Source organism: Schistocerca cancellata, chromosome 1, assembly GCF_023864275.1.
Source record: "Schistocerca cancellata isolate TAMUIC-IGC-003103 chromosome 1, iqSchCanc2.1, whole genome shotgun sequence".
NCBI lineage: Eukaryota > Metazoa > Arthropoda > Insecta > Orthoptera > Acrididae > Schistocerca > Schistocerca cancellata.
The window spans coordinates 601,013,173-601,026,168 of record NC_064626.1 but is presented as its reverse complement, the minus strand read 5'-3'; the positions used below and the strand labels follow the sequence as shown (position 1 = coordinate 601,026,168).

Genomic DNA, 12,996 nt, shown 5'->3' with positions numbered 1-12,996 from the left:
GATTCTTAATAAAAATATCCGCCATTGTGCCCAGCATACTTGAATCCATAACTAGTCCATTTTCCTGGATGTAATATTTGTTATTAAATGAAAATAGTTAAAATCAGTGACTAGACACAGGAGTTCTGCTTATAAATTGACAAATCTACTCAACCATTTCCCTAGGGACAATTAAATGGCTGGTAACAGCAATTCTGAAAGGAACAGTACGGCCCTGATTAACAAAATTATAGATAAGCCAGAACTGAATCCTTCAGACTAGTCTCCCTGGACATTAAAAACTTGTATGCTAAGATTCCAGTGGATAATATGATTGAGATAATTGAAAATAATCTTCTCAAGCATAAAAAGGTATCGAGATAGGAAATGTTTGAATTCACCAAGCTGATGTGGTTTGCCACTGATTTGAAAGTTTTTCGTTTAGTAACAAATTTTACATTCGCAAAATGGGCTAGCTATGGGTTCAAGTATTTTAGGCACAATGGCAGATATTTTCACTAATAATCTTGAAGAAATTTAAAATCTGATGATCCTTTAACTATAGCAATACCAAGGCATTTTCCATCACACACTATAAAAAAAAAGGTTGTTGAATTATATTAACACCATAGTTTTTTAAAGAGTTATTAGTGTACAAGTATGATCTAGAACCTGAAAGTACCTTTTTGCACACTATTAGCAATGTCAACAGATTTTCAATAATATGTACAACTGACTTTACACACAAAAAAATCGTTCATTGTTGTTGAAGTTTACTGTTGACTTATTTTTTAAAGGAATGTTGATGTACAAGTATGACCCTGAACCTGGAAATAATGAATACAACATTCACTGGGGAAAGCGACATCTGCTATTGAGACTTAATTTTTTGCGTTAAGTTTAACTGAAAAATTCGAGACATATATGGAATCTGGTAAAAGAATCCATTAAAAACAATGAAGCTTTTTTCAGTTTTTTAAAAGTAAGTGATCAGATTAAAATACTTACAAAAGGTGGGCATAAAGCAGACCCCCCCCCCCAAATCCCGCAGTATCACAGAAGTTAGTGAAACAGGTAACATATTACATGCACTACATAGACAACATTTCACTCCTCATAGGTGGAACTGAAGAAAACACTTATAAAATAGTTTGTAAATTTAACGGGAGTTTGTAAATTTAATGGGTTCCAAAAAAAAAATTTCACTGCAGACCTCTAAAATAATGGCCGTGTTTCATTCTTGGACCCTGAGATAAATGAAGCAAGACAAATTGCACACCTTCAGAATCCTCATTAACTGAACTGCAACACATGTGATTTCCAACCAGTCTTGCCACTCTATAAGGAAGTAGCATTTAGAAGCTTGGTGAACAGTAAATAGTGTTCCAATGAGTGCAGCAGATAGGTTACATGAATTAATCTTTATTCACAGATAAAAGTAAATAACGGATATGATGTGAAGATTACCCGTAGGGGCCAGAAGAAATGGGAAGATGGAACAGCAAGGATAAGAAACTGGCGAAAATTTTTAACCATGCAACATCCAGCTGGCATTCCCAGCAGCAGATTTAATAGGATATAGTTTAAAGTATGAAGTTGGCAAAAGTATAAGTAAATCTGAACAGGCCGATGTTTATCAAATACAGCACTCACGGCATGAAGTGAAATATATAGGAAAAACTGGTACAAAATTTTCGACAAGATGTAAGGAGCATGAAGAGACTTTTAGACTGGGCAACTATGGAAGATCTGTGGTTGAGGACTTAATGTTCACATAATTTCAATTGTTTTGAAACTTGGGACTTGGGGCATTTTTGAAGTTCATGTCTGTGTAGGATTAACTTTGACAGCTAGATGATGGACGCTCAACCCCCAAAACTCTTTGCTGAGGGTTATATTCCTAATGTTAGTGATTGTAAGCTGAAGGTTTTATAACAATTCTCTCAATATTATCACCTTCAGTGTTCAGATGGATATTATTAGAATCTTTACCAATGTATTGATCAATTCAAAAGCAGCCAAACAAGTGCAAACAATGAAGAAAGAGCAGGACCATCCACTACTGATGGCAACATTGTGCAAGTCTCTGACCTTACTTTGAATAACCAATGAGTGACTGTTGATGAAGTGGCAAGCCAAATGCAAACTAGTCTGGGTTCTGCATACATGATCATAACTGGCTCAGCTTTAGTAATATCTGCGACCAATGCATCCCAAAACAACTTAATGTGCAAGGACCAATTAAGGAATACTACCGGGAAAAAGGGCCAACAGTAAATGTTACAGTGATTTGCTTTACAAGCCAAAGCCTGCAATTTTAGACAATTGTTGAGGTTTACTGTCAAATGGTTTTCTTTCCTTGCCCAACGAAGCATGCCCACGCACATTACTGCCCACACTTTTCAGAATATGAATTTCAACATCATGGAACATCCTGAATACGGTATTCATATCGTCCAGTCAGATTTCCATTTTTTTGGTCCATTTAGAGATGTTTTAGGAGCCTGTCAATTTACTTCCTTTTTTTCTGAAGGAATTGGAAAGGCTGTGCAACAGTGGACCAACTACACTGAAAAGCAAGTTGATTAGGTTGCAAAATGTCATCATAAATTTTGTACTGTTGTATTAAATCAGAACATATGTAGTGCGTATGTTTTATGACTTGCTCTCATGAATTCATTCTTTCAATAATCTAACTCTGATCACTAGTATTGGTACACTTCTCCAGAATAAAAATATGTACCAATGAAATAAGACTAAAAATTGTGTGTTCAATTTCCCCATAGGGTAGCATATTTCCTACAATGGAATAACATCACACATAAGAAAGAATATAGTTTATATTATGCATACCTGTTTTGCCTTTTCAGCTATTTGTTCCTGGCTTCCAATTGAATTATCATAAAGAGCAGAGATAGAATGTTGCCGTGCATGAAATCGAGGTGCCACATTTACAGTAGATGTTTTGTGCTTCACAACAGAACTTGGAGGTAAGCTTCTCTCTGCTGTAGTCTGTGATGATAAGCGCATACTACTACTCACAGAGTTTGTTCCAGTTGTAGCGGTGGTTGTGTCATTTGTAACAAATGGCGTGCTAACTGTAAAGTCACAATTTCCATGGAATTAATACTGTATAAAATGTAATAATAATAATCAGTCAGAACACAACCATTAAAAATTAAAAGTAGAAAGTAACCAGTTACAGAAGTCCTTAGCTTCTTTTAATCTGTATGAGAAGTTCTAATCATTATTGTATCAAATCTCTCTTCATTTCATTTTTAAGGAAATTTTACTATCTTCATATTACTAACATTTGATGTAAAATCATTTCAAGTGTATCAATCAACCTGTATATATTTCAGTTGCATTATGTATACTGATGAGTCTTCTGTACATTAATTCAATGCTTTATGTATGTAACTAATGAGATAATAAAATTCTGATTCTGAATTTCACTCAAAATTCTCTTCACAGAAATAGTATACATGTACAATACAGTCCCCTAACACCTTTGTGCAATACATCTGCACAACGTAAATTTAAGTCCCAAGCCACGTTTTCCTGCCTGTGTGTGAATTACTGTAGGGATTTTGATACGGTTCTCACTAATAGATTGATTTATAAGGAAGATTTGTGAAAATAATTTACAACTGTTACACCTGACAAGTTATCCAGTCATACATACTTATACCCAAAGTAAATTAGGAAAATGGGTGAAATAATTTATAAAGTTTTCGAACTTTCGGAAAATACTCACAGTGGATGTAGTAGTATCAGGCATAAAAGTTCCCTTACCTACTGGGTGAGCATCATCCACCACAACCCCAATTCAATTTTTTTTCTACCTTTTCTTCCGATTTTTACAAAAAATCGCTTCTAGAAGACACCCATTATGACAAAAAAATACTTCTGGTGAAATTTTGCTAAAAGGAGGTCACAGGCATGTTGTTGTAGCCATGGGTGAAATGTTTTGTGAATTTTCTCATCAATTTCTATCTGACCACTTCTCAATTCAACAGGTTGAAAACTGGAGACAGAATGTACATTGCAGAACTGTTCCATTGCTTCAGATATGTGATCGTCTACTGGCATTCCACAAATCCATCTGTTTAACACACTGTCACTGAAACGTCATCCATGTGGAACACCCCCCAAAACTTCAAGTTCTTCATTAGACCTGTCCGATCACCACAGTGGTCTACACTTTGTACCAATACTTACCAGAGCCTCAAACTGTGAGAAAGCTGTCATTGATGAATTAATTAGACTCCATGGGTTCATGAAACTTCCTGGCAGATTAAAACTGCATTCTGGACCGAGACTTGAACTCGGGACCTTTGCCTTTTGCGGACAAGTGCTCTACCAACTGAGCTACCCAAGCACGACTCACAACCCATCCTCAAGCTTTACTTCCGCTAATACCTCGTCTACTACCTTCCACCTGGTGGAAGTAAAGCTGTGAGGATCGGGCGTGAGTCATGCTGGGGTAGCTCAGTTGGTAGAGCACTTTCCCACGAAAGGCAAAGGTCCGGAGTTCAAGTCTCGGTCTGGCACACAGTTTTAATCCATCAGGAAGTTTCATATCATCGCACACTCCCCTGCAGAGTGAAAATTTCATTCCATGGGTCCATGATTTCTTTCAGCTTTTCCAAGTCAACAACTTGCATGTCTTAGCATAAGGAAAATGTACAGTTGTATGGAAGATGGGGAGCATAGCTCTCACACAATGTATAAGTATATGTAGTTCCCTTGCACTCAACCTGCATGAAGTGTCTTGCAATACTATATGCGCAAATGTGAAGATTTCCCTCTTTGCTTAGCTTAATATCATCCATTGTGTCAACAGATTGATTCATTAGCTTTTCTATCACTTGATCTTTTTCCACACTGCTGAAGGCTGGAGTATTTTCACCTCAAGTTAGAAAGACAATCTTTAAAATGTTGCTCCTCTTCCCCCATCACTGGAATTTCTTCCACTCTGATGGTGGAAGGAGCACATAATACTGTGTAGTTAGCCTGAACTGTCCTTGGGTATGCATGGCAATAAGTATGTGGGGAACAGAAGCAGCAGCATATTCTCCAATAATTGAGACTCTGCTGTCTTTCATTAAAAAGCCTCTTGCTCCTAGAAAAGATATTATCAATTGAATGAATGCCTTTTAATCGCATAACTATATCAGAAAATAGGTCATTCTCTCTGTTAGTTTCCACAGCAAATATATCTTTAGCTTTCATGTAGAGTTGGTCAGTCAACTGGCACAAAAATGGTTTGTTGTACAATTCACCTAATCTCCGTGATGGCATAAGATAAAACAGTTAATATGGTGTTACAGTCTATGGGTGGATTGTTGTTGAAGAGAAATGCTAATCCTGCAATTTAGGTTCACCAGCTGTAATTTTCTCCGTAAAACTCTGCCAAGAAGGACTAGAAGGTTGCTGTAAAGAACTTCCCCATCATCCAAGCAAAATCATGATTGCAAGGCACTGTCACTTTAATGAATTTCCTTCCGAGTTGGAATTCCACAGAACAATTTTTTCAATTCCAACTCTATCCTGCCTTCAGAACGATAGCATAGTATAAGAGGGTAATAAAGAAGTATCTGTTCGCAGGTGTACAGTCCAGAATCGGTATGCCAATCTGGCAAAATCTATGTGAGCACTGAGGCAATCATCCCACTGATGCACCAGGTTGAAGACACCAATTTGCTAAAACACTGTGCCCTGCTGTGTGAAAAAGTCCTTAACAGCCTGGTGCACATCCTTGTCCAACAAGAATCATCGACCATTCAAGGCCCTTTTTAAGAGAGTGAAGGTGTGATATCCACATGGGGAGACGTCAGGAATATAGGGTGGGTGCTCAGGTGTCTCCCACTTGAGTTAGCATAAAATCTGCATTACAACATTTGCAATACGGGGACATACATTATCGTGAAGCAGCAGCATCCCATGTCGCAGTTTTCTCAGGTATGGTATTCAACAGACGTGCTGCCCCATACACATTCTTCCTTCTCCTATGTGAATGTCTACTGGTGTTTGTCCTACAGCACCCACGAAAAGAATAACAGCAAGTTGGTCGCATAGTTCATGTTTCCGCATTTACTACATGCATGTTGAAAGACATGAATACCACACTCATCCACAGTACTTACATACCCACATTGGAGTTGTGCCACAACGCATATAGGCTGCAACAATGCCCTCAAACAGCAATTTTTTGATCACTCCTTATAATATTTTGGGCACTTGATGTTTTATTACAGTTGTAGATGAGAGAGTTTTCTTACTTTCTGATTTTTTGCAGTGCTTCCAACAGTCATACACCTGATTCCACCCATAACATGAAATGTACTTTTACCTGTCATTGTTTGAGAACAAATCATGAGAAATACCTGGTTTCTAGAACTGAACAGCAGAAGCCTCAAAAGCCATACTACTCTAGAAAGAGCAGAAATCCATATTTGAGACAATTTCAACAATGTTTTTTGATCTCATTTTATGAAACAAGTACACTGCAAGACCAAGCTGCAACGGGGAGATGAATAAATCAAGGCTCTTAGCAGACAATCATGTGGAATATTGCTGTACATTTTCTCACATGGGATTGTTCACTACCTTTCTTCTTTGACACAAACACACCCTACACAATTTCTTGTATAGTTTCAGGAACCATAACACCAGCACTCTCAGTAAAGTCTGTGATTTCTGGATATTTGACAATTCTGTAAGGAGTCATTCTTCTGTCTTCATGGTTAATGTCTTCAGCTATTTCCACTTTTTTCGTACACTTATCTTTTTTATTGATAGCGCATCCATTGTACCACTGGTTGAACAGTTTGCAGCCACACTAGAACACACTAAAATCCCCAGCCTAAAGGCAGAAAGCACGAGAAACACAGATGGTGAAAAGATGAACACTAATTCGAAGAGGCAGCACGACAGGGAGCGAGGCAGGTTAAAACACAGGTAGGATGAAGGCCTGGGAGAGAAGGCCACTCTTAGACTGAGTGTGGACCACTGTCAAAAGTGAACCACAGCAACAATGGGAAGGGCCCTCATCGACACAGCAGTTGATAGTGAGTCAGCCAAGTATAACTGATGCAGAGCCGGCAAAGGACAATGGAGTCATTGTGATAGGCTCTCATGTAGAATGACACATTCGTCATCTCCTTTACATAAGTAACCTATTTGGCAAAGTCAGGGAGCACCATTCCACATTCCATAGCCCAAAACTTTACCATGTCAGACCAATAGGAGATTACTTTCTGTTGTGCCAATCTCCAGACTCTGTTTATGAATAGCATCTTTGGCCAGCCTATCGGCAAGTTCATTTCCCAGGATTTTTACATGTCCCGGGGGCCATATGAAAACCACTGCCTGTCCACATTGTTTGAGGACATAAACAGATTGTTTGGTAGCCATTACCAAAGAATGGTGAGAATAGATCTGGTCGAGAGCTTGTAAGGCGCTCAAGGAGTCGCTTAAGGTGCTGTAATGGGTATGCTCAAGAGTGCAAGGGATGGCAACTAACTCTGCAGTGAAAACTCTGCAGCCATCTGGCAAGGAGCACTGTTCATTATGCCCTCCATGAGCAGAAGTGAATCCAATATGACCATCAACCATCAGTGAAAATTTCCTCTACCCTGGGACATGTCAAGAAAAGAGAGAAATAGGTGGCGGAAGACTGCTGTGGTTGAAGTATACACCTTGGAGGTATATGTGAGTGGACCCAGAGGAGAGGTGGTAAAGGGAAAGACTCGAGTTCAGTAAAAAGGAACTGGACAGAGGCGGCAATTGTAATCCCTGATCTAGGCCACTGTTGCAGATGGTTTGCCATGTTAGGGAAAAGGAGACAGTAATTTCGATATTGAAGCAAGCTTAGAAGGTGCACGGTAGAATTGGCAAGCAGTTGTTGTTGTCTGATCCGCAATGGAGGAACCCCATCTTCTATGATCATGCTGTCCACTGGGCTTGTTCAAAAAGGTCCCATCACAAGTCGTATTCCATAATGGTGTAAGTTAAGTAGGTGTCGAAAACCAGACTTAAAAAGCAATAAGAGTCCACAACATTAATGATATTGTCACAAGATAAAGCTGTGGGTGAGGGTGAACTGTACAATGGCGACAAAATTTCATGATGTAAGTCTTGACGGCGGAAAACTGAAAGCCGTGGTTAGGGCCCATTAATGCACCTTTTGTATGGTTCCCTGTAGGCGACGTTCAGCCACACCAACTGTAGAGGAGCAAAAGGAAATGTGAAAGTCGTCAGCACACAAAAATGGTAATACTGACAACCCCGCAGCTGCTGTGAGGCCTTTAATGGCCACTAAAAAGAGAGGGGCTCTCAGTACAGAGCCCTCAGAGACCCCATTCTCTCAAATATGGGGGCTCCTGTGTAAAGCACTGACTCAAACTCTGAAGTTGCAGAGCGATAAAAAGTTCTGTATAAAAATCGGGAGTGGGCCCCAGAGACCCCACTCATGCAATGTGGCGAGGATGCGATGCCACCAGGTGGTGTCTAGGCTTTCGTCAGGTCAAAAAAGACGGCAATAAGATGAAGATAGCAGGACAAGGAGTTTTTGGATGTCAGACTCCAGGTATATCAAGTTGTCAGTGATGGAGTGACCTTGGCAAAAGGCACCCTGAGATGGAGTCAGAAGGCCCTGAGGCTCAAGGCACACAACTGCTGGCATGCAGCAGGCACAGAACATTGGTGAGACTAACAGGATGATATCTATATGTAGTGGGTTCTTATCAAGTTTTAGCACTGGAACCATGATACATTCTTGCCATTGTGATGAAAATTTGCCATCGCTCCAGATGTGGTTGAAGATGACAGGGAGGTGGTATTGGTAATCCTCTGATAGATGTTTTTAAACATTTAAGCATTTGGGGATGGATACGGTCTGGCCCACGAGTTACTTTGGGACAGTGTCCACAAGCATTGAAAAATTCACACTCACTGAATAGAGCATTATATAACTCACGGTGGTGTGCAGTAACACACAAGTATTGTCGTTCCACTCGCTGTTTTAGGGTATGAAAGGCAGGTTGGTAATTCTCAGACACAGAAGTTTGTGAATAATACCCAGCAAAACGCTCTGCAATTGCGTCTGGGTCGGTGTAGATAGCTCCATTCATGGAAATCACAGTTATACCTACATGTGTCCAATATCCATAATGACACCTGATCTTAGTCCAAACCTGGGACGGAGAGGTTAGTGTTCCAATGGTGGAGACATATCGTTCCCAATACTCCTGCTTCCGTCATTTGATTAGCTGATGGACTCGGGCACGGGTCCAGGGATGGATGCCATTTAAAACGTTGGAGGGCTGCTGCGATTCCTGGTGAGCACCAAGGCACTGTCTTCTGCCAGGGGCAACTTGAGAAACAAGGGATTGCCAATTCAGCTGCAGAAACAATGGTACTAGTAGTGTTCTGAGTCACCACATCAATGTTGCCACCCAATGGAGATCCAATGGTGGTAGCAGAGGTGAAAGCATCCCAGTCAACCTTGGTAAGAGCCCATCTGGGCAAGCATCCAGGTAAGTGATGCCGGGGGAGGTACAGTAAGAGCGGAAAGTGGTCACTACCACAAGTCATCGTGAGCTCACCTGTGGATAGATGGTAGAAGGCCAGGACTGCAAACAGTGCGATCAATCGCCGAGTATGTGCCACGCACCACACTGAAGTGAGTGGGGAGCACTTGCACTTAGGAGGCAAAAGTAGAGTTGAGTTAATAGAATCTCTACAGCTTTACCACAGCCAGTAATCTTGGTTCCACCCCACCAAGCTTTATGGGTGTTTAAATCACCCAAAAGCAGGAAACGTGGGGGGAGTTGAGAAACTAGTGCAACCAAGACATGTGGAATGTCATCATCTGGAGGAAGGCAGATGGCAATTTCCTGCATTGTCCTCACCCTGACAGCTACAGCTTCAAAAGTATTTGAAGGGGCATAGGTTTGCCATATACGGAGGTAAGGACATATATATACACATATTCCACCGGACACCCTGTTATAGTTATTTCGTGTTTTTGTAATATTCCCGATAACCACAAAGGGCGGGGACCCGCATTGCTGGAAACCAGATTTTGTGAAGGGCAATGCAGAAAGCAGGTGTAATGCTTAAGAGTTGTTACAGCTTTGTCTGGTGGTGGAAGAAACAGCTGCAATTCCACTGTTGTGGGGGAAGGCTTGAAGGGACCAAGGAGGCAGTTCAGGCCTCATGGTCACCTACCGCCACCAGTTGAGTACTTTTATCCACCATTTCCATTACAGCTGAGGTGTCAATGAGACCTTGGTCCTCAGGGAATGCTAAAATCTCCACCTCATCCTCAAACGTGAAGCTGATAGGGAGGGTACGTGTGGGGGCCACTGGAGTCTCTCGTTTCCTTATAGTCTTCGTCTTGGTCAGCTTGCCCCCTCACTGGTCTTAAGTGGCTTGTTGGGAGGGCTTCTCCAATGTAACTTCAGGTACAGATGAAGACTGTGAAGCTCTTCAACCAGCAGCTTTTAGCTCCTTCAGGCACTGGCTGGTATACACTTTTGCATGGAAGGAGATGTTGGAAGGTAGAGATCCAACGGACCCTTCACTGTGAGAGCCAGTGGAGGCTGTTGCTTTTCCGGCTAGTGGATAAGGGGATCGGAACCGATTGCCATGGCATTTGAGGGGGGCAGCAGTTATCAATGGAAGAGGTGCCCCAATCACCAAGAGGGGGATGCAGTTGGGCTGCCCTGAGGGCCCATTATAGGCTTAGCCGAGGAGACTACCATTGCCAGCGAGGGCGATGTCATAGTATTAAGATGACAGGATGATAGCAATCAAATGGGGTTCAACCCTTCATATTTCTGTTTAGCCTCTCAGTAAGTCAGCTTTTCAAGGGTCTTGCATTCCGTAATTTTCCTCTCCTTTCAGAGTACTGTGCACTCCACAAAGCAGGGAGAGTGTGGTGCTCTCTACAGTTGACACAGGAGAGAGGAGGATCACATGGAGTATTCGGATGCAGTAGACGTCCGCAGTCTCTACATGTGGTGCTGGAATTGCAATGCAAAGACATGTGCCCGAATTTCCAGCATTTAAAGCACCACTAAGAGAGGGGTGGAGGGGCATGTATGGTTCTATGTCGTATTGGTATATCATCACCATGACCTTTTCAGGTAACGAATCACCCACAGAGGCCAAAATGAAGGCACTGGTAATAATCCTATTATCTTTAGGTCCCCTATAAATGTGCTGCACAAGGTGAACACCTCTTCGTTCTAAATTGCCAAATTGGCACATAAATCGTCATCAGACTGCAACAGGAGGTTTCAATGGAAAATAATCCCTTGGGCCAAGTTTAGGCTTTTATGGGGAACGACGGAAATGGGAATATCATCCAGCTTGTCACAGGCAAGCAAAGATTGTGACTGGGCTGGGTATGCTGCCTGAATGAGGACAGATCCATTGCACATTTTGGACAGCACTGTCACTTCCCCAAACTTATCCTCTAGATTGTCTACTAAAAATAGAGGCTTTGTAACCAGGAAAGATCCCCATCGGTTCTGATGCATACCAAATACCGAGGTGAATATTGCTATTTTTTCGCTGCACACCTTTCCTCCCATAGCATAGTTAGGGAGAGGAATGATTTGGGGTCATGCGAGTTGGCTCTTAGTCTACCTTCACTTTCTTAGAGACTGCTGGGGGACATTTGGTCACCAGCAAAAGTTGTCTTGGTCCGCTTCATTGTGGATTATCCACCCTAATGCCACCACTCCAACCTAGGGCTCTCCCCACGGGCAGCACCCCGACTCAGCAAAGGCAACCTGGCAGGATGGCCATTGCTGGTAGTTCTGATGTCCCAGGTAGAAAGGCATCTACCGTATTTACTCAAATCTAAGCCGCACTCGAATCTAAGCCGCACCTGAAAAATGAGACTCGAAATCAAGGAAAAAAAAAATTCCCGAATCTAAGCCGCACCTGAAATTTGAGACTCGAAATTCAAGGGGAAAGAAAAGTTTTAGGCCGCACCTCCAAATCAAAACAAAGTTGGTCCATTGCAATATAAGACACAATTTAGGCCAAATGAATGACAGCTACAGTAGTTTGGTTCGAGTCGTAAGCTTAGCAGTTAAGCTTTACCAGGTAGCCATTGCTGAGTCAGGCGCTCCGTCCGTATTTATACGGGTACCCTTCCATTTCCACGTGCTTCGTCTGGTTTGAATTGATAACTTATTTTTCTTTGATCTGATAAGTGCCGTTCTCTTTGTTATAGGTGTTTACGTCACTCTAAGCTGAAAATGCATTACTGTACTGCGTCATGCATTGTTTTCGCATTCTGATAATGGGTGTTTACGGCCTGTCGCCGCTCACGGCATGGCTTGCTTTTGTGCACACTACTGCCGCTTACTATTAAAAAAAAAGAGAGAGAGAGAGAGAGAGAGAGAGAGAGAGAGAGAGAGAGAGAGGAATCGTCTCATTAGTGAAACAATGGTAAGAGACTGCTATTTGTTGTTACTTACACTGCTGCTTTCTTTGATAATGATCAACAAGAACCAAATAATAGACTGCAGATGATAGAAGATGTTCTGAATGAGAGTATAGCGCCTCTTTAGTACATTACAATCTGTACAGAAATTAGAGTCATCTTAGATTTAAAAATCTAGTAAATTGCTGTGCTTCAATTCTGACTGTATCACTATTAGGCATAAGAATAATACGAATATAAACATGAAATAAGGATATAAATATCCTTCCGCGTTTGCTGTTGTCTCACTCTAGTTTCATAGTTTATCAGGCAGACAGGATTTAAATGAGACAGCAGCAAACACGAAAGAATACATGGCTAAATGTTTATATTCACATTATTCTTATGGTGAAGAGTACTGCATGTGATTCACAATTCATAAAAGTTCCTACTAGCAACCATCTCTTCTCACAGGTAGGAAAAAATTCAGAACATAGAGTTGGCCATATTGACTAACATTCCAAACAGTCTTGCCAGTAGGATTTTTGTTGTTCATTGAAATGCTGCTA

The 12,996-nt window shown here is 41.3% G+C and overlaps 1 protein-coding gene across 3 annotated transcripts in view; it reads right to left on the bottom strand.

Annotated features, from left to right (window-relative positions):
• LOC126182312 (helicase domino) overlaps window positions 1-12,996 on the bottom strand; it is a 425,840-nt gene that overhangs the window by 381,601 nt on the left and 31,243 nt on the right. For all 3 annotated transcript variants that reach the window (XM_049924839.1, XM_049924841.1, XM_049924840.1), the window contains one exon: window positions 2,833-3,077. In XM_049924839.1, the coding sequence (XP_049780796.1) occupies window positions 2,833-3,077 (245 nt within the window). The remainder of the gene's footprint in view (window positions 1-2,832; window positions 3,078-12,996) is intronic.